This window comes from Mobula birostris, chromosome 11, assembly GCF_030028105.1.
Source record: "Mobula birostris isolate sMobBir1 chromosome 11, sMobBir1.hap1, whole genome shotgun sequence".
Classification (NCBI taxonomy): Eukaryota; Metazoa; Chordata; class Chondrichthyes; order Myliobatiformes; family Myliobatidae; genus Mobula; species Mobula birostris.
The window spans coordinates 54,561,854-54,584,913 of record NC_092380.1 but is presented as its reverse complement, the minus strand read 5'-3'; the positions used below and the strand labels follow the sequence as shown (position 1 = coordinate 54,584,913).

Genomic DNA, 23,060 nt, shown 5'->3' with positions numbered 1-23,060 from the left:
ACAAATGTATATAGTATACTCTCTCTCTCTTATGTATATATCATCTTTTTTCTGCTCACCCCTTATGGATGGTGTGTATGTGTTTTTCCCTCAATCTTAGGATCTTTACCAGAGCCCTGGGAGCTTGAGGGTTTGGCACAGTATCCTTGCCGTTCTGAGTAGTGCGCTCTTCTGGACCCAAATCTCAGATGTTGATCCAGGGATTTGTTGGAGCCACTCTCTCAGTCCGAGTGTCACAGCTCCAAGTGCTCCTATCACCACTGGGATTACTCTGGCTTTAAGCTTCCACATCCTTTTTATCTGCTCTTTCTAGCCCTGGAATTTTGGTAGTTTTTCATATTCTTTCTTCCAAATGTTAGTGTCATTCAGGATTGCCACATGTATTTCTATTGCTTCCCTCTGTTCCTTTCCAGTGTTACCATGTCCAGTTGGTTGGACAGTACCTGTTTATCAATCTGTATTTGGAAATCCCAAGCATCTTAGCTTTGTCATTCTCCACTACCTTCTCAGGTGTTTCCCTTTTGGATTTGGGAGTGTCTAATCCATACTCAGCGTAGATGTTCCTGTACACAATTCCTGCGACTTGGTTGTGCCGTTCAGTGTATGCTGTCTCTGCTTACATCTCGCTCCCTGCTATGATGTGCTGGATGGTTTTGGTGGATTCCTTGCACAGTCTGCACCTTGGGTCTTGTCTAGTGTGATAGACCCCTGCTTCTATTGATCTTGTGCTCAGCGCCTGTCCTTGTGCAGCAATGAGAAGCACCTCTGTGTTGTTCCTCAGCCCTGCCATTTCCAGCTATTGGTAGGACTTTCTTATATCAGCCACCTCTAATATCTGGTGATGGTATATCCCGTGCAGTGGCTAGTCCTGCCATGGCCTCTGGTCCTCTGGCTTCACCCACTTCCATTTCCATATCCCCTGCCTGCCGTCTGAGGTATTCTCCAGCAGGTGATCCTTAGGGGCCACCTTCCTGACACACTCATGGATGTTTCGCATTTCTTCCAGGACTGTGTCCTTGACACTTCCAAGTTCCATCCTCCTTTATTCTGACTGGTGGACAGTTGATCAACATTGGACTCAGGATGGAATCCTTCATGTATTGTGAGTAGTTCCAGGTCTTGATGTCAGTGGATTCCAGTTTGTTCCTTGGCCAGCACACCATTGCAGCTGGATATCTGATGACTGGCGTTCCTTGGCCAGCACATTATTGCAGCTGGATATCTGATGACTGGTCGGGCTAATGTATTAATGGTTCTGATCTTGTTCTTCACATTCAGCTGCCTTTTAAGACTTGTCTCACTCTTTGGAAGTACTTGGATGTTGCAGACTTCCTTGGGTCCTCACCGTGGCTTCCATACACGTGCAGGATCCCCAGGTATTTGTAGCTGTCCTTTACATCTGGTATATGGCCTCAAGAAATTCGTCTCCTTCAGTCTTGATGAGTTCACCTCATTTCACTGCCATCCAGCTGCACTTTTCCAGTCCAATGACATCCCAATGTCTCTGCTGTACACCCTTGTCAGGTGGATTAGTGAGTCAATGTCTCTTTCATTTCTGGCATACAGCTTGATATCGTCCATGTACAAGAGATGGCTGATGGTCACTCCACTCTTGAACCTGTGCCCATATCCACTCTCTGAGATGATCTGGCTGAGTGGATTCAGGCTTATGCAGAACAGCTGTGGGGATAGGGCATCACCCTGGTATACTCCATATCTGATGGTCACTTGTGCTATTGGCTTTCAGTTAACTTCTAGCACTGTCCTCCAATGGCCCATTGAGTTACTGAAGAAGGTTGTTAGTGTCTTGTCGACCTGTACATATACAGGCATTCTAGGATCCGTGTGTGGGGCATTGAGTCATATGCTTTCTGGTAGTCGATCCGGGCTGGGTCAGGTTAGTTTGCCTGTCTTGGAATCTCACATTACTGCTTTGCCTACCGGTAGTTGGTACTTGGAGCTTCTGGTTCTAATTCCCACCCCCTCTGAGCAGGGCTCAGGGATTTACACACATGTTCCTTCAGCTTGGTGGCTGTGATGCCTGATAGGAATTTCCATGTTGGTGACAAGCAGGTTATAGGCTGGTAGTTTGTGTTTTTTTTTAGACTATGAGAACACTCAGTCCTCTTTTATTGTCATTTAGAAATGCATACATGCATTAAGAAATGATGCAGTGTTTCTCTGGAGTGATATCACAGAAAACAGGACAAACCAAAGACTAACACTGACAGAACCACATAATTATAACATATAGTTACAGCAGTGCAAAGCAATACCATAATCTGATGAAGAACAAACCATGGGCACGGTAAATAAAGTCTCAATAGTCCCCAATAGCAGGCGGCAGAAGGGAGAAACTCCCTGCCATAAACCTCCAGGCACCGTCAACTTGCCGATGCCTTGGAAGCAGCCGACCACAGCTGACACTGAGTCCATCCGTCCGAAAACTTCGAGCTTCCGACCAGCCTCTCCGATACAGCCTCCCGAGCGTCATCCTCTGCTGAGCGCCTTCGAGCTCTCCCCAGCTGCCTTCAGCTCCGGAGATTCCGGTTACCACACAGTAGCAGTGGCAGCAAAGCCGGCATTTCAGAAGTTTTCTAGATGTTCCTCCGTACTCTCACGTCCGTCTCCATCAAATCAGAATTATGTACGGTCCCCTACTTGACAGATAACAGACATCTCTACGGTGTGATGCTGTTGCTCCTTTTTGAGGACCCTTCATTCTTCATTATGAGTACTGTCCTTCCCTGAGTTAGCCCGTCAGGGTGGGAGCCTGCTTCAAAGCTGCTGGTTCACTTGAGTTGCCAGATGTGTATATAACGCTGTTAGTTCCTTCAGTCAATAGGCGTAGATTATGTCCGGCCCTGGGGATGTCCAGTTCTTCATACTTGCTACCCATCACTGGACGTCTACTGCTGTGATGGTGACTGGTTGGGAGATTTCAGAGGCTTGCTTGTCGGTCTTTCAGCCATTGAGTACTGGTGCTTCTTTTTCCCATATACTCTTCCAGTTGCTGTCTTGATTGGTTCAGGTACTGACATGTTGTTGCTCCGGAACTGTGCAAATACTTTTCCTGGTTCTTTGGAGAAGAGTGCAATTATTTGCTTGGCTTACATCATTGCGCTACCTTGTCATCTGTATGTGCCTCACTACAGTAAAAATGAAGTAGACAAGTTTTAACCCTGGGCTCCCGTGTTTTTCTTCTGATTAGTTTTATGTTATGGAGTTACAAAACATAAGAATGGGTACTTCATGATCAGCACAGACGTGATGTGCCAAGGGGTCTGCTTGTGTGCTGTATGTCTCCATAACTATATTCTAATTACTTATATGCAATAGTCATAGTCATAGTCATAGTCCAGGGGAAATTGGTTTTTGCTACAGTTGCACCATAAATAATAAATAGTAATAAAACCATAAATAGTTAAATAGCAATATGTAAATTATGCCAGGAAATAAGTCCAGGACCAGCCTATTGGCTCAGGGTGTCTGACCCTCCAAGAGAGGAGTTGTAAAGTTTGATGGCCACAGGCAGGAATGACTTCCTATGACGCTCTGTGTTGCATCTTGGTGGTTTGAGTCTCTGGCTGAATGTACTCCTGTGCCCAACCAGTACATTATGTAGTGGATGGGAGACATTGTCCAAGATGGCATGCAACTTGGACAGCATCCTCTTTTCAGACACCACTGTCAGAGAGTCCAGTTCCATCCCCACAACATCACTGGCCTTACGAATAATCATATTCCAGATGTAAATTTTGTTCCACAATATACTGTATTGTTATTTTTTTCTGAAAATTTTGAGACCAAAAGATAAAAGTGAAAAAACAGCAGATTAAAAGGGAATTGACTATTGCAAATAATATATAAAATAAAATTGTAACTGTCGTGGGGCAGAATAGGAATGAGAGAACTACAGAATCAAACAGTAGAGTGAAATGAATCTGATAAGAGTTCCAGGGGGAAACATCGTGAAATGTACAGTAGGGAATCTGAAAGTAGCTTTATTTTGGCTATTCAGGAGTCAAAACTGGCTGCAGTAGGATACTCAGACATTTTCAGATGGAATGGGGAAATTGTACAAGAGAACACGAATGTAGGGGATTTAATATTTTGTTATTGTTTGACAATTTTTGCTGCTAAATTGTAAAGAAATGGCAGGGTTGCAAGAGCAGACAAGAAATCCCGAGCATTTCAAATGAAGTCATTATCATTATGTGGTGTGATTCAGACATGGGAGGTGACATATAAGTCAATGAGCTGTTCGAACGCAGAAGGAGGCTCATTGGATATATACCAACTCATTGAATCTTGTCACTCCCTCTCTCCTCTAATTTCTCTACCACCAAGCAAGTTTCTCTCTGCCTGACTTGCTGAGTTCCTCCAGCATTTTGCATGTTACTCTCTCTCAAGTACCAGTACAATTCCCCTTTGAAAGTTCTGGTTGATTCTGCTTACACCATCCTGCAGCCAGTCGCTTCCAGATCAAATTCTTCTCTGCATTAAAAGTTTATCCTCAGACTCTCCTGTCAGCAATTCTACAACCCCCTCCACCCTACCTTGTTACTACAGCCTTGTTTTTCAGCCGAAATTGAAACTTCTAGGAATCAGAAGCTCTTTCCTCTGTTTACCCTATCTAATCTTGTATTAGTTAAACCTTTGCCTAGTGAGACCAACTCACTTGTGATCCCTCCATTTCAGGGAAGGTGAAATTTCACTCTCTGAAAAGGAGAAAGAGGAGAAGGAGCTGGAAGAAGAGATGGGAAGTTACATGGATTGGATAATATGCTCTAGATACAGAACTTTGGATGACTTTTTCTTATTGAGAGGATTTAGAATTGGTGAACCAGAATTGGTTTGAAACAAAATGATTGATGTTAACTCATCACTTGCAGTTCCCAGAAGAGCAACTCAATGTAGGGAGCAATCGTTAGAACTGTGATGAGGCCACTGATTAAAGGAGTGAATTAGATGGATTAATAGCTACCTGCAGTTCTGTAAAGAAAGAAAAGAATATCTCATATTTTCAAATATTCCTCTTTAATTTTGCAATTTTTTTTCACTTCCTTCCCAAGGTCATGCTGCCCCCACAGATGGCAGATGTTTTATCAATTTTTCTTGCTGTATCTTTTACTGTAGGGTTTCTTGACATGGAGTTTTTGTAGAATCACAAGAAACATGAGCTGCCCTGCAGCTCATCCAGGAAGCAATACTTTATATTTGCAATGATCTGGGTCTGTGCCAGGCATTGCACAAACCAACCAAACATTCTGAGGAGACCAGATAGAAGCAGGCATATGTGGTTGTTAGCTAATTCAAACATGGAAGTGTGGGAAGGATCCAAACAATTGTTACAAGCTCCCAATGGGTGGGATTTGGCACATGGAGTCATATAAAAAAAACACAAATGGTGAGATTGAGTACATTTATCACTTACAAAGTGATGTAAAGTGATACAAAGTGATCTTGTGATGTAAATCAGCAAGATGGTATTATCCACAAAAAAGACAACTGAGACATTATATCAGAAATGCTTGTGTGCAAACTCAGTCAGGCACAGAATTGTTTAGCAAAGTGGATCATATATAATTCTTTTTCTGCTATTTTTATACCTATTTCAAAAATAGACCAAGGTTTCTTATGTGCAGTAAGTTACTTTGAGATGGAATGGCCAATGCTATTCCATAAAATCATTTGGTGCATTTTAAGGTCACACAAACATTAAGACATGGTTAATCTAGCTTTACTGGGGTTGAGAGAAGGACTTTATTTACAACATTGAGAGAACTTGCGTTATTCTAAAACTGTTGAAATGGGGTCTGTAATGTCTGTAACCTGGAGTGATCCATTTCCCAGACATTGACTTCATCACTCTGCCTGAAAACTGCCCAGAGTTAAACCAAACTGTTTGCAAATGAGACATAAGAATTTCAAACATGAAATCCAATTGTTGCTATGTCTATAACTCTACCCTACCAAAGCTTTGCCTTAGCTCATGTGTTGGCAAAATCTTTGTCCATGCTTTCTAGTCTTTGCTGTTCGAAAATATTTTCAACTAGATTCCAGTGACTGACCATGGCAAAATAATATTTATTAAACCCTCTCTGCACCAACGCATGCAAGGATAGGAAAGGTTGCAAAGTATATGAGCTAAGCACAGTAAAAAGGGGCCAGCTCAGGTAGGCAGCTTGGTCAACGTGAGCAACACACACAAACACTGGAGGAACTCAGCAGGTCAGGTAGCGTCTATGGGGGGAAATGCGGAGTCGACATTTTGGGCCAAAAAGAACAGAGGAAAACTCCATCAGCGTATACCCTGAAGAAAATTCAGTGGAGTAGCAAAGCAGAGACACAAGAGATTCTGTAGATGCTGGAAATCCTGAGCAACAGACAAAAAGTAACTATGAATTCCGCGCCCCCCCCCGCCCCCGGCCATAGATGGTGTTGACCTACTGAGTTCCTCCTGCATTTTGTGTGTCTTGCTCAAGATTTCCAGCCAGTATCTGCAGAACCTCTCATGTCTTGGTCAGAATGAACCAAAGATTTTTTTCCTATGCTGTATAAGTATGACTGTAAGCTGCAATCACATTCACCCATCACCCTTTTACCTAATACCCTACATTTGCCTAATTAAGCAAAACTTCTAATTTAAAATAACCATTCTTTTTAAATTTATGCATGCTCTTGCCTGTTCCTGATATCAGTAACCTTCTCCAACCCACCACCCGTACAAGATAATGGAGTTCTTCTAACTCCTACTTCTTATGCAACTCGAAAGTTAAAGACTTCACTGTTTGTGACCACTTGAGATTTGAGCTCTGTAATTCCCTGTCTAAATGTGTCTTCTCTCCATGTTCCTTCCTTCCTTTAAATGAGTCCTTAAGATCCAGTGCTTTGACCTATCTTCTGGTCATCTACATCATTATGTAGCTAGGTGTCAAATTCTGTCCAATAAGGTTCTTGCAAAGTACTTCGGATGATTCAGTAAATAAGTGTAAATTTTCATCCATCCTCATGAGGGATAGTGGTCACTTAAAACTGAGGTGTGCAAGAATTGCTTCTTGCAGAGGAAAGTGAATCTCTTCAATTATGTACTCAGGATTGTGGGGGCCAGGTCATTGGAGAGATTCCAAGAAGAGGCAGATACAAGCTTTTAAGATCATAAAATTGAGAGCTACAGGGAATTGTAGGCCTGGAGTAGGTCAACCATGATCATATTGAATGGCAGAGCAGGTCCTAAGAATCAAGGGGCCAACCCCTGAGGTAACTGACAACTTGGAATGGTTATCAAGGATATTTCAATTGGCCTCAAGACTAGTAGGTAGTGTGAAAATAAATCAGCTTTCCAATTCCTACTTATTGCAACTATGAAAATGCTCAGACTTGTTACCCAATAATACATTCAGGTTCTGTAGCTGGATTCAAACTCGCAATCCTCAACCAGAGATGAAGGTGCTACCAACAAATCTGAGCCGTGTCTAGAAAAGTTGGTTTAATTGATTCAATCTTTCCCCTGTAAAATAAAAAATTAGTGATGGGACAATTGGCACTCTGGTGCATTTATCCATAGCAGACATAGAGTGTGGGTTTTAGCGTTCAACACAATTTAGAGTAAATAACATGCATATGAGAGATTGGTAAGTGGATAGCTTGTGTGCAGGCCTGGTTAGGAAAACAAGTCATCAATGTGTATAAAAGCCATTAGCAAAAAAGATCTGCACCTGTAATATTTAAACATTCCAATGCAGTGACCTGCCACAAGGCACAGACTAGTGAAAGATGAGACGAGATAAGGGGAAGTGGAGAGTCAGATTCATGGGCACAGGCTGAATGTTCCTTTTCAGGGCAGGGATCTGACTGAAACCCAAGCTTTGCCATTGACTATAATGGAAGCTGCTCTCAGGGGGAGGCACAAAGCTCAGAAATAGCAGAGCCCTAGGCCACCTGACTGGACTCCACTCCTCCAGAATATAGTTCCCGCATGGCATTTAAATATTTTCTTTGTATTTATCAGAGGTGCTGTTGAAAACTAAACACAGCTGGGGAAATGAGCCAGTAGCACTGCTTTTTTTAAATAAGAAGTATTATTTGTTTCATAGTTTGTTAATATGTAATGATTTAGTGTTCACTATTGCTCGTTGCCAACACTTTTGCTTCTGATTCAGAGATTTATGGGTCCTAGATTTAAGGACATTAAGGAACACTTGTACTGATTGAGGTACCATCCCTCTAACAAGGTGTTAACCAGGGGTGCAGTGCTGCCGGAGCTCACCGGAGCACCGATCCGGCACCTCTGTAAAAAAAAAGTCAAAGTAAACAAGCGGGAAATTTAACAGCAGCCGCATATTAAATAGAGGGAATTTTACGGAAGCAGGGGTTGGGGAGAGGGGGTGGTGGCTGGTAGGGAAAATACCACTAATAACATAAGGATATTTGATCGTTTTTGGTGAAATCCTAGAGCTGTGACTATTTTTTATTTAGGTATTTGTGAAAGTCCTCTTTGCTCAACCTGTTGTCCCAGCATATCTGCTGTACAGAACCAGAGGCCACAATATAAGAATAAGGGGTAGACCATTTAGAACAGAGTTGAGGAGAAACTTTTTCACACAGAGAGTTGTGGATCTGTGGAATGCTCTGCCTAAGAAGGCAGTGGACGCCAATTCTCTGGATTCTTTCAAGAAAGAGTTAGATAGAGCTCTTAAAGAGCGGAGTCAAGGGACATGGGGAGAAAGCAGGAACAGGGTACTGATTGTGGATGATCAGCCATGATCACAGTGAATGGCGGTGCTGGCTCGAAGGGCCGAATGGCCTACTCCTGCACCTATTGTCTATTGTCTATTGTCTATTGTAGCCTCCCGCCATTTCACAGATCCTCAGTCTCTCTCCAGCATTTGTTGTTTGAGTATTGTTCCCTAAACAATACAATATAACAACTATTTACATAGCATTTACATTGTATTAGGTATTATAAGTAATCTAGAGATGATTTAAAGTATACGGGGGGGATGTGTGTAGGTTATATGCAAATACTACGCCATTTTATATAAGGACCTGAGCATACGCGGATTTTGGTATCCACGGAGAGGGGTGGTCCTGGAACCAATCCCCCGCAGATACCGAGGGATGACTGTACACAAGTGTGAGCATTTTTCTGCTCTTTCCAACGGGTACCATTGGGTTCCAGGTTGGAGCTATATTAAGCAAGGAATGACCATCGAAATCTAAGGTTAAAAGTCAAAAATAATGAAAGAAAAATTTGCTGTTCGCTGATCTTCAGCCTGATTTTGATTAAATATTCAAGGTAATCATCCAAAATCCTCTTCTACACCTGGATAAATTTAGTTTTTTTTACGAGCCAAATGGAAAAAAAACATTTCTAGGCTATAAACCAGTTTTACGTCATTTCAACTATCATTACTAGTGGATCAACCCCTTGGTCTAGCTCCACCAACTATAGTTGATGGGAAAGAGGTTCTTTTTCTCTCTGTGTTGACAGGAAAAAGAGTAATTTAGTGAGGCAATGAAAGAGGCGAAACGCATTTCCAAACCTCCCAAATGTTTGCTTTCATCCCCTGTATCATTTGTCACTTCCAAAATATGATATTTTTATTTGTATAGTTATGATAATAATTCATGTAAAGATTCAAGCTTCTTTAACTTTTTATATATTTAAAGACTAAATATAATTACTGGTAATTACTTTTAAATTGGTAAAATACATGATTACTGTCTTTTTCTTTACTTGATAATTATATGATAATTAGTGAGTGCAACCCTGCAATACTTTGTCATATTATTAAATTAAGTATTATATGTTTTATTGTACCAGTTACACACTGAAATGTAGTGATAGGCTATAATATTGTTAATGCCTTAACTATCACTATATTTCTGTGGAGCTCTGGAATTCATATATTTCTTTCATCTTGGTTTAGTGCTTGACATTATAAGAACACATATTCATAGATATATATATATGTCACACCCTACTTGTGTACCTGCTCATTACATGAATGGGGCAAGGAAGTTGCCCAGTACATGAAATGAGCAGGTACACAAATTGGGTATCACATATATAGAGAAAGGATATAGGAAATGGCAAGCATTTTGTCAGCTCCGGCACCTAAAAAATTAGCACTGCACCCCTGATGTTAACCCCAGATGCTCCGTTTTCTCAGATTGAATATGCATACCTAGCTATCAAGATTCCCTGTCGGAAAGTCGGGCTTTCAATGAACTACCCCGGCCAGTCTGGTAACATTGGAAGTCCCATTTTCACACAATTCCAATTACATTGTCAATGCAGAACATCAATATTAAACTGTAGACTGTATTATGTATTTGAAAGGAACAGCAGGGGTAGGGATTTGCACCTGGTCTCAAACCCCAGCTTAGCTGGTAATTAAAACAGCTCGTGAGCATTGGCCTGCAACAGAGGCAGAACGCTAATCTCACTGGTACACCTGGCCAAACAATGCCGACTCTCCCACCTCCCACACTGTGAAATTCTCTGCCTATTGACTCCCCTGTTTGCATAAAACCTATTTTCTATAATCAAAATAAATTACCTGGGCAGGTTATGGGAGAAAAGACTGGGTCTTGGGAAAAAATGTGCTGCAATCTGCAATTTGTTTAAACCACGTGACAAGTAACACAAAAGTGTTTGTTCCTTCATAAGAGTAAAAGAGGAAAAAACATGCCCAAGCTGGTCTTTGGAGATTTTATTTAACTGTTTAATATAAAACTACAGGAACTTGCAGTTTATATAGTATCTTCAAAAGAATAAAGTGTTTAAAGGCATGCTGGTAAACATGTACCAGCCTCTACTTTATTTACATTTTCAGAGACTCTCTGTCCCATGTTGTACCTGAACAGTGTAATCTGCAGGAACCATTTCTCACTATATATAGCTCTCCATATATAACAAGGACACAGTTGCTTTCCTTTCATGGGTAATCCTTATGTAGACTTCACCATCCTGCATTTTAGAATCAGTCTGCAACATTGCATCCTTCTTCTACCACCATACCAACAAGGGTGTATCAGCTCCTAATTTTTATTCACATTACGGGATATGTGTGATAGCAGCATTTTTTTCCAACCATCATTGTCCCGGAGAAGGTGGTGATGAGCCACTGCCTTATGGCAAAAGTAGCACTCAACCAGTCATGGATTTTATCTCTGAAGTAATGAAGGATCGTCAATATCTTTCCAGTATGGCATGTGACTTAGAACAAGAGCACATTATAGCACAGATACAGGCCAATTGGCCTATCTAGTTTATGCCAAACAATTTTTCTGCCAAGCCCGTCTACCTGCAGCTGGACCATAACCATCTGAGGATCTATCGTGGACTCAAAAAACCGATGCAGTTACAAAGAAGGCATGACAACGGCTATATTTCATTGAGGGTTTGAGAAGGCTCGGTATGTCACCAAAGACACTCGCAAATTTCTACAGACCTACAGTGGAGAGCACCCTAACTGGTTGCATCACTGTCTGGTACGGAGGGGCCACACAAGATTCAAGAAAGCTGCAGAAAGTTGTAAACTCAGCCAGCTCCATCATGAGCACTAGCCTCGTTAAAAAGGCGGCATCCATCATTAAAGACCCCGCAACCCAGGACGTGCCTTCTTCTCATTGCTAACATCAAAGTGGAGGTGCAGGGACCTGAAGATGCACACTCGGTGTTTCAAAAATGTCTTCTTCCCCTACGCTATCAGATTTCTGAATGGACAATTAACACTACCTCAATATTTTTCCTCTCTTTTTGCACTACTTCTTTAATTAAATTATGAATACAGTACATATATGATTTATGGTTTTTTTGTTATTATGTATGACATTGTACTGCTGCCATAAAACAGCAAATTTCATGACATGCCAGTGATATTAAACGTGCTTCTGATTCTGATTCTGAGTATGGTGATGTCAGTAATGATTATTTGAGACTGCGCAGGCCAATGTAATGCCCCAAGACCCAAGGAAACTAACTTTAAGGCAAGTGTTCCTAACCTGGCTACCCTTCAGTTAGTGGTAGGGATCCATATCATAAAAAGGGTTGAGAACCCTGCTTCAGGATCACTCTTTAACGGGAGATCTCCTGTCACCTCTTTGTTGAGCCTTAGAAATTTAATTTGCTCTGACAAGGAAAACCATATCACACCACTCCCAATGTGTGGAGTTTGCAGACTGATTTAAAAATTAAATCTTCCGGTTTAAGTTAGCATTGGTGAAGCACAGTGACTTCTTGTCAGCAGCAAAAAAACCCAAACAAAACTACTACCTACTTTACTGTCACACTTTTTCTGGGAAATGACTACTGCAGTGAGTAACCTGTATATCTCTTTTGGAGCTTTCGAACCGCCTGAACAACCTGGTATTTTTGTGGTGTGAACTAAAGTCCCAAAGGTGCAGGATGGTTGTGGCATGGCATGTATGGGTTAAACTGAAGTGGTGCGGCCCAGGCATAACAGTGGGGAATGAGCTAATGTTTGGCCATTGCTGGAGCAGTCTTGGAGGTGATTTGATGCAACAGAACCGAGGTGAGGCAGAGTTGAGACAGCAGGGCCCAGGCCCAGTAAAGACCCGAAGTATGATCAATTCAAGCAGTGGGCCATTTTGGAAAGGTTGGCTACGGGCCGAATCGAGGTGGCAGTGTCCAGGCCCAAGGCCTGAGTCCGGTTAGCAAGGAGTGACCCAAGATTTGATCAATCTAAATGCCAGGCCAAATTGGAAAGATCGACTACTGACTGAATCGAGACTGTAGGGCTCAGGCCCAAGAGGGTAGCAAAACGTCAGGGCCTGGGTCAGAGAGCGAGAAACAAGCTGAGGTCTGGATGAATTAAGTGCTGGGCCAGAATGAAAGGTCAGGGCGTCGGGGCCAGATAGACTGGTTCAGCTCTCTGCTCTGTGAGGTTTATTCATCTCTGCACTGAACTGAGGCTGTGCCCTGCAATTAACAGGGTACTGGATCGGCTGCAGTGACAGCTGACTTTACGGCTGTGGATTCATCTTCGTGAACTTCCATTGTTTGCTTGTCTTTGTTGTTTGCACAGTTTGTTTTTTCTTCACTTTCAGTGTTTGACGGTCTGTTTTTAACAGGTTCTATTGGGTTTCTTTGTTTAGTGGCTGCCCGTAAGGAGAAGCTCAAGGTTGTATATAGTATACATACTTTGACAATAAATACACTTCAAGCTTTACTAATTATTCGATTAAACTAAGGAGATTTAGCAGGATGTAGGTCTTTTACTCAACTTCAGTGTACAGTTATTGGCTGAATTACACAGCAGCAGCACTGCTGTTGGATGGCAGATCAGAGACTTACACATGGTATTGAGTGCTGTAATGCCATTGGAAGTAACTTTCTTTGGGCAACCAAGTCTTCATTTGTAGTTACAGGTGGATGGAGAAGATCACATAGCACAAGAAAGGCAGGGGACTTCTCCTTGGCATGCTGGCCAATAAAAGTTCAGAAGGTTCAAAGGATCATTTATTCTGAAAGTATATATGCAGTATACAACTCTGAGATTTGTCTTCTCCAGAGAGCCACGGAACAAAGAAAACCATGGAGTTCAGCTCCTAGAGAAACATCAAACCCATTCCACCCCTGGCATAAAAAAAGAATCATAACTCTCCCCCCAAACCCTTCCCCCCATGAAATACAAGGACATCAACCTGCAAACCCACCTCTCCTCGCAAAAAAACACAAGAACATCAGCCCCCGAATCCCCCTTCCTTGCACAAAAAAGCGAGGAAGAAAGGGTGAAAGCACAGAATATAGAAACAATGAGACTATGGTTAATAATAATTAACCTTACACCAGCTTCACAACAGAAGCAAGTTGGCGGGTCATGATCACAGTTCAGTCTGTGGGGCCCTGCAATGTACGAATTGGAAACACCAGAGTCAATGCTTAAAGTCCTCTAAGTGGCTGTCTTATGCCTGGGGTGCTCTGAAATTCTGAGAAGTATTGTTACTTTGTTTGCTTCCAATATCAAAACTTAATGAAGTTGGCTCGTTATTCCTTTCTTTTGCATTAATAATTAATTTTGTATTTTGTAGTAATTTTTCATGTATGTCTATGCATTATACTGCTGCTGCAAAGCAACAATCTTCACATCACAGAGGGTCGATGTGATAATAAATCTGTTTCTGATTCTGATACTAACAACAGCTGATTGCAGTCTTCATCTTTTGTTGCCCTCCACTGAGAGACTGTGTTTCTATTTTTTTTCTGGTAGGTTGTGGACATGGACCAGAAACTAAACGCCATCACAGACATGCTGCACCGATTGGTTGCCAACCAGGAGGGACATTCACACTTGCAGGCTCAGCAAATGCTGCAGGGAACTGTTTCACAACGTGTTTCCTCGAGACACAGCTCTCTACCCAGCTATGAGCAGCTGACAGTGCACAGGAACGACCAAGACAACATGGCCTAATCCTCGACCCTCTGGTGTTTCAAGTTCAACCACATTCATGAGATTGCAAGAGAGACCATTTGGATGCTGTGTAGTAAGCCTCAAGGTTATACACATAACCGACACGAACCTTCAGGAGCTGACAATGCACTGAACAAGTGTGTGAAACTTGAAACCAGCCATGATTGGACTCTATCTGCCTTCTTGACATAAATGTCCCTTCTGATTCTGGTTTATGGATTCCATTGGTTTTACAGAGAGTTCTTCGTAGCATTCTGTTGGACATCTCCCAAGCACATTTCAATGCCCCTCTGGTTACTTGTTTAGGAAAAGGTGAAGGCAATGCTTAGACTGTCTGTAAGGCTGGAGGAAAAGACTGATAGCACCCAATGTTAAGAAAAATTGTAATCCTTTTTAGAATAGATTTGTTTTAAATGCAAAATTCAAAATATTGTATGGTTGATGAAAGATGTATGAACGCTAACTCAGTGTCAGTGCAATCTTCCCCAAACCGCTCAGTGACAGCATAACTGTGAAAATCCACTGTCTCTTTCGTCCATTCTGCTGTGCAGGTAGACTGACTAGAGGAGTAATGCACAGGCAATTTACACCACATGTAAATCTCCAAAAACCCAGCAGGTTGATGAGCATCGACAGGTTCTCTAAAATGTTTATCTCAGTTCATTCCAGATAGGCCAGGTTGCTGTTTTGTTTTCAGCACCATAAAGGGATAAGTATGTTCTTATAAAAGCTACAGTAATCCACACTTCACTTCGATTATTATGATAGTTTCACTTCTCTCTTTTATTTTTGAATGTCTTCAGGCAAGTCAGTTGCTACCTCTGGAGCCACACTTCTCCTTTTAGCTGCAATAGCAGACCATCCCCCAGACTGTAAGTACAACCGGAGATTAATTTACAAGGGATTTGCTAGTCCTCAAGTCTGTGGTTATCCTAGTCTCCCTTAGTGAGCATCCTCTTTTCCACGCGATGTGAAGTGGTTTTATATTTCAATGCTCACTGCAGGCATGATTTCAAGGAATTCACTCTGGGGATTTCTGACAGCATGATGGCCAAATTACCTTATGACATGGAAGCGGGTCATTTCAGATGATGCAATTATACTAGCTTAAAGGACTCGCCTTCTCATTCCCAATCTAATTTTTCCTGCAAGCCATGCTCTCTGCCTATTCACCAGTTCCCCTCAGATTCTAGCGTGCATCCACATGCTTGGTGCTTGTTGCAGTGGCCAGTCAACCCAGCAGCCCACAACCCTTTGGGATGTGGGAGAAAATCAGAGCACTCGGAGGAAACTCACGTTGTTACAGGAAACTGGAATCAAAAGCAAATGACAGTGAAGCAGTCATCCATTTAAAATTTGTGCCATGATTTTATTTCCATATACTTCAGTCTCAAATGAGGTGAAGTTGCCAATGTCTGTCCACCATTATATAACAGGGCACGATATTATGCCCTCTCTTGTCTTTCTGCAGCTGATTTTTATAACCTTAATGTCATTGTTATCAGACAAATTGAAGGAAAAGTACACAATCTCCCAAACCCTTGATTCCAAAGGACACATCAGTTTAATGGTGGGTCCTGTAACATGTTGAGTTGAAATTTAAACTGCCTTTGTGAAATGCTGTCTTTCCAAATCTGGTGTCAATCTGTCAGGTCATCCAGGAACCAAAGATCGATGAGTCGAGTCTGTTTGTCAATAACCAATATAGTCTGTGACTACAAGCTACCGGAATTACTGTTGCCCTGTTGCAGCAGCTTATCAGAAGATCAGTTGAATGATAAAGGTCAAGCAGCTCCAGCTGTCCTAGAAGATAAAATTAATTCATGATTGGATGAGTTATAATCCACAGTCAGACACAGAAGAAATACCATCACTTTGAAATCAATTGAAATGAAAATTGGGTGGGATGTTGAAGGGATGGGCTTAGCACTGAGGATTGTATAGTCATGTCCTACAAGAGTATGTAGCAAAGCCTAGAAAATGCAAATTACTTGAAGTCTATATTTGGCCAATATTGATATAATGGGTCAAATGATCTTGGTAAGTAGCATACATTTGTATGATTCGGTGAGTGGTTAGACATCCAAAGTTGCCCATTTCATGCCTCTGTCCATCTCCATTTGAACTTTTTGTGCATCATATTTAGGAGTTATGGTATTAAGTCTGTGGAAAGAATTGAGCTAGATCTCAGCTACCTTGAATAAGGGCAGCAGTAAGCAGGTCTGGGAAGTTTACTCTGGCACCTTGGAGCAGGACGAGGGGTTAAAAAGTCAGTCACAATTCCAAGCAACCACAGTCACGTGGATATCTAACAACATCAACATTGGGATTAACTAGGATCCAGTGCAAGATCAACTTTCTTGTTAAGGTTCATAGCAAGGCTTGCACCATATGCCACAGTGTGATGCTGCCATAGTATTCCTTCGGAATGACTCTTCCAATTTAGATGACCCCTGCTACTTTCGGCAAGTGGCAGTGTGTGAAATGATTACCAGATTGGCAGCCCCTTACCAGCTAAATGCAACTGAAGGAATGAGTAAATTTTCGTAATTTGTGCTTTTGCAACACTAGGTGCTAGAAAAAAAACAGGAGTATTCTTCAGATTTAGAACATCACTGCAATGGACCATAATTCATCTACCAACACCCTCACAGCCCTCTATGAATTGATATTAAGAAAGAGGATGAGAGGAGACTGCTTTCACAATGGAAGAGCGTAATACTTCAACCAAGCTAGTCCTGGAAATCAAACCTGGAAGTTTTCTCTAAGGAGTTGATTCATGTGTGCTGCCTCTTTGAGAGACGGGAGAGCACAATATGTAAATGAAAATGGAGCCATTGTGTCAACCATAGATATAGCTCAAAAGACTTGCAAAACAGGAAACCGATGATATTCTAAGCTAGAGAAAATCAATGAAGTCCAGTACATCTCAAATGTGTAAATGATGCCATGATTATTGCACAAAGCACTATAACTAATCGTTTTCTTTTTAAGAATGAAATCACTTGGTGCCTGCCAAGATCACTGATGCTGTATAGAAGGATCTGTTTGCAATTGACAACTACTGATGCTGGCATGCCAAGCTACAAAATGATTAAAGAGTCCTTTTATCTTTGTGTAAAAAAAAAACAGAATATATATTGCAGATTTTTTACTGGTATAAACAACCTGGGGTATCTTGTAATTTTTATAAATTTTCCTCATCAAATTAAATTGATTCAATTACATCCATTATTTTAGTAAGATCTGATTCCTTCCTTGTCACTTTCTCATTGTCCTCCCTTCCTTCTGTTTTCTACCCTGTTTTGACCTTCTTTTTTCACACTCCATTCATTCCTGTCTTCCTCTAATAGCCTCCTCCTTATTCATTCGCAAGGTATGGGCAATGCCAGTATTTTTGGCCTTTCCAATTTCACTTAAGGTTATTGGTGATTAATGATTTTCTTGAAGCATTGCTGTTTTTCTTCCTTCTACCTCCTCTCTCTCTTTCATTGCTTTCTGTTTTGCCTTTCCACCATCTTCATTTTTTGCATCTCTCTGTCCTTTTAGTCTCTCCCAATTCCTTACCTTCCTCTTCCCATTCTCTCCCTGCTTCAGCCTGTTTCTTTTCACTTTACTATCTGTTCACCTATTCCATTTCCCTTCCTCGCCTTCATCCTTCTCCTCGCCCATTTCCAGGACATCTTTTGGTTCTCTGCTGAGTAGACTAAGATTTCAATGATTTGTTAGGCTCTTTTCCCTGCATTTCAATCCAGTGCAAATGTGCAGCTCACAAACCTACCTACAGATGAAGCAAATTATCTGGGACTCAGGCTATGATTTATAAGCTCAATTTTATAAGATGCTTTCTTTTTTTAACTCAAATATTGTGTGTAAATTTGAAGATGCCAATTAGGTATCAAGCCTCAAATAAAAGCAAAAGCTCTGTTAATTGTGGCCTGGTTTTAAATGACACTTGTCTTGACACAGCACATAAAATCCTGTGAAAGAGGCCCTCATGAAACAATGTGCACATTCAGCAGAGTTAAGTTCATTTTTCCCCAATCTGATTTACTGACCATTGTCTATTTTTATAAATAGTTTGGAGGATTTGAGAAATATTGTTAATCATACTCATTCCCAAATTAAAACTTAATTATCTTTCAAAGTAAATGTTCCCATTCATTAATTTGCTTTCTTAGTAAAATATAGTACAGAAACAGCCCCTTTGGCCCATCTAGTCTACGCCAAACCATTTAAGCCGCCTACTCCCATCAACCTGCAACAGGATCATAGCTCTCCATACCCCTACCATTCATGTACCTATCCAAACTTTTCAAATGTTGAAATCGAGCTTGCATGCACCACTTGTGCTGGCCATTCATTCCACACTCTCCCTTTGAGTCAATCAGTTTTGATCTCAATGTGCCTTTTCTCCCCTTCCTGCACCCATTGGCACCTTTCTCACTCTGAGTTCAGGTGAAGGGATAAAATTGTACAGAGCTCAAAACAAGCACCAGATCTCATTCCATCAGTTCCTTCATTTGGTGGTTAATGTTAAAGTTATCCAAGAATGTCACAATGTAGATAGTAGGTTGTATGGTTTTCAGACCTGTAAGCATTTGACTCAATAGCATATGACAGATACTGTTGTTCAGTAGCAAAGCACTAACCATATATTAATAATAGAGTAAAGTGAGTGCTATGTATTCCTTAGCATAGTACAGATTGTCACTGTATCACAGTATTAATTAGTGCTGCTATTCCAATGCTATTATTCAGTATCACAGTTTATAAACTGTGTGATTCTGTTACAGTAACTAATGTCATGGGATTCCCGTGTCTCCGGCATGACATCATTCTGTTTTAATACTGAGCTGCATAATTTTTGTATGGGACAGCAAGTATCTCAGTCTGACACTGGATTAAGTGATATTAGTCCGGTACAGAATAAAGGTCAGGTGACACTAGTGGTTTTGGTTTAATGATACTGAGTACTGGTATTGGAGATGAGATCGTTTGTGAGAGTGTAAATGTTGTGACTCTGAGCTGCACTGTGATCTGGACTGTCACACTAACTAACATGCACAAGCTCCCCTGAAATACTTCATTGCTTTGCACCCACGGTCACTAATGAAGTCACTTGAACATCAGTCTAATTTGTACCCCATTTCGGTGCAACAAGTGGGGTTTCCACACCTCAAACATGTACCTCTGCACATGGAGACCTTGCTCTTGATCAGTGAATGGTAATTGACTTTATACAGTGATTTTTTAAAGATCAAAGCATCATTAATTTAAATTTGTTACCTTTGCTCTCCATTGTGAACAAGCACAGGTGTCAAACCTATAGCTCTGTTTATTAGGTAGTATTATATATTCTTATCCAACATACATTTTCTCTCTTCTCTCCCTGGCTTTCCCCTCCCCCAGCCACTCCCTGCCAAACTTATGCACACGTTTCATTTTGTTCTTGATCAGCTATTGTTCATGTAAATCCTCCCCATATATTTTATGAGTGCCTTCAGTCTAAAGGAACAGATGGTGTCCTGTTCTGTCTTCTGAAGCGATTTGCAACCTACATTCCATCACTTGATGCTGACAGATAACTGAGTTATACAGCACACGACCATCTGGTGTATGACACATCTTATGTCTTCCAGACAATACTCCATCAAACCTTCTCAAGGGAGAGGTTAGTCTCTATGGCGACGACAGCATGTGCAGCTCCAGGCCGTATTCAGGCACAAGCCATCTCACTCCTTCCCTTTTCTTCTTTTGCCATTGTTGTCGGTAGGTTCTTAGCTGCATGGCTACTCAGCTGCTGACAATATCCGCGAAGGTTTTGTCCTTGGTCCGGTTACCATTGTCTGCAAACTTTACTCCATTATTTATATTTTCAATATCCAATGGCTGACTGGAGCATCTGCTCTGGCTTGACGCAGCAAGTTCACTTTAGTTCCTGGGTCTTGACTACTCTTGCTTATTGACATGCTTCAGCTAACGCTTTGAGTGATTGTTCGCGGCGAGCTTCGATCTTCCTTTTTTTTATCTCTGATTTGCTGATATTGTTCATCCTTCTGTGTTATCTCTGGCACAGTTTTGTTTAAGGTACAGATGGGAGGATTCTTCTAAACCCTGCTTCTTCAGTGCATCTTTAGCATTTGCATTAATAACACAGGACAACTAATTTTTTCAAAAGTGTTCCTTCCTCAGAATTTTTTTTTTGTTTATGATAGAATTCTTGAAGCTAAACACAAATATACATTCTGACTATTTGTATCACATAGGAATTTGAAGAAACACAAAATTAACTTTTTTAATATGTGTTTAATTTCATAAAGGTGCTGATGCTTTGCAATAGTTCAACCGAGCTAAAAATGTTGTGTTGATGATTTTCATTTGCACTTAGTGTCTGAGGCTTCTTGCTTAATGTGTCCACCAATAATCAGCCAAAGTTGATGGATTCCAGTTGCCCTGATACACTTTCTCTATGACTGCAATGCCCTGGTGCAAGCTTTCACCATGCTTGTCACTGACAGCACCAAGATTTACAAGAAAGATGTCTAAATAGGAATGCAAAAAAAGAAGAATCTTTAGTGACATGTTGCATTTAATGGTCTTGTGTGCTTGAAGCATGTTGTCAACCAGCTGTATGTATTTTGATGCTCTGTAGTTGCCAAGAAATGTTTCAACAACATGCCTTCCATGTGATTCTCTCTGGTCCCACCAGAAGTTCTGCGAATTGCTTGTCATTAGTGACCTGTTTGATTTGTGGACCAACAAAAATACCTTCTTTAACCTTGGCATCAGTTATTCTGGGAAACATTTGTCTCAAATATCAAAATTCCTCACGGAAGTTTATAGCTTTTCTAAAACCTCTGCTACGCAAAATGCACCCTGTCTAGGCATGACCAGGCATCCCTGGACAAGATAGAAAGCTTTTCAGTTTACATTCAGGGCAACATTTGAATTGACTTGAATTATGAATTGAAATTTTTTAAAAAGGCATTTTTTTTAGATTATGAGGACTCGCAGTCCTCTTTTATGGTCATTTAGTAATGCATGCATTAAGAAATGATACGATGTTCCTCCAGAATGATATCACAGAAACACAAGACAAACCAAGACTGAAAAACTGACAAGAACCACATAATTATATCATATAGTTACAACAGTGCAAAGCAATACCGTAATTTGATAAAGAACAGACCATGGGCATGGTAAAAAAAAGCGGGCATTTCAGCAGTTTCTCCAGATGTTCCTCCATGCTTCTCACAGCTGTCTCCATCAAATCAGGATTGTGCATGGTACCTACTTCAAAAATACGATATCATTTCGGAGCAGCCACGTGCGCTGCGTTACGCCGCCCTCTTCTCCTCCCCTCCCATTTTCAAAATATAGTGTGTGATAGGGAAATATCATGGTGGTTTTCATGATCAGCAGCCCAAAATCCATAAGGTATATCCAAAAGTATTCAGAAAACAAAATCTTTGTTGTCCGATGTAATCACTTTAGACTTGCTCTTTATTATTTTAATTCCCCTACTCTTTCTTGTTCTAGTTTTTTTGCTTTACTAAACAGGGCTTCTTCCTTTGCCTCCTCTTCAATTATATAAAAAATGTTCTGGATCATTGTGTTCATGGGCTTTGGAGGTCTGCAAGGTTAGGTACTTTATGGATCTTATAATGCCATTGAGTTAAATAATAGTCAGGTATGGGTGGTAAATGATGAAGAACTAGAGTGAAGCAACCTCCTTGCATTGAGGTGTAACAGAGCATGCACTTCTCTCCTTCCTTTGGCAAAGTTATTTAAAATACTTCAGAACAAATCACATAATGTTATAAATCAGTGCTATTTTCTCATGTGTCATCCTTCTTCCTTTTACCTTCGGTACCAGCTATAATAGGCCTTCAGCACATCAGTCAAATGTGAGAAGGTCTCTTAGGGTCTGTCCAAAATTGTTTTGCCAGCAGAATTAGGAAGACCTAGCTGATGCTATCAAGATCCCAAATATGCACTTTTCAAAAACATCAGCTAAGGAGAGGGTAAGTCTCTGTTACAAGCCTGGAGATGGACAGGTTTTTAGAGCAAAACTAGAGGTTACCACATTCCACAGGAGGATTATACTAGGCTATGCAGGTCAGAGGTAGATTCATCCATTGCACATTGTATGCCCTCATGATAAAAGACAAGTATATTTGGAAAATATAGCTTAGTGCCATTTTCTACACCAAAGATGCATTATGGAGTGTGTACAAAGTAAAGCCCCTGTGATCCGCCCAAACTCTCTACCTTAAGTTAGTTCTTAAAAAGAATATTGACTACTGTACCTATGCTCCTTCTCCATCTGGTGTGACAGTCATTTTTAAGTTGCTAAGTATGGCCATGCTCAATCAAATTTGGATCCCATCTTGATGCATCCTAACTAATGATTTATAACGTGCCAAATGTTCAACTCCCTGGTCGGTGCTTGATTCAAAGCCAAGCTGCCATGCAGAAAGCAGAGCGTAGCAATGGGCATTCTCAACTCTACAATTTCTTAATAACTTTAGGAGTGATTTAGCTTTTTTTATAGCATCAATCCTTTCCTGTTCCCCTGCTACCTTGAACTAGCTAAGAGCTGCAGAAGAATGA

General features: G+C 41.1%; 1 protein-coding gene across 3 annotated transcripts in view; it reads left to right on the top strand.

Annotated features, from left to right (window-relative positions):
• LOC140205086 (potassium voltage-gated channel subfamily KQT member 1) overlaps positions 1-18,375 on the top strand; it is an 851,833-nt gene extending 833,458 nt beyond the window's left edge. For all 3 annotated transcript variants that reach the window (XM_072272252.1, XM_072272253.1, XM_072272251.1), the window contains one exon: positions 14,244-18,375. In XM_072272252.1, the coding sequence (XP_072128353.1) occupies positions 14,244-14,444 (201 nt within the window). In that variant the 3' untranslated portion in view covers positions 14,445-18,375. The remainder of the gene's footprint in view (positions 1-14,243) is intronic.
• The last annotated feature ends 4,685 nt before the right edge of the window (positions 18,376-23,060 follow it).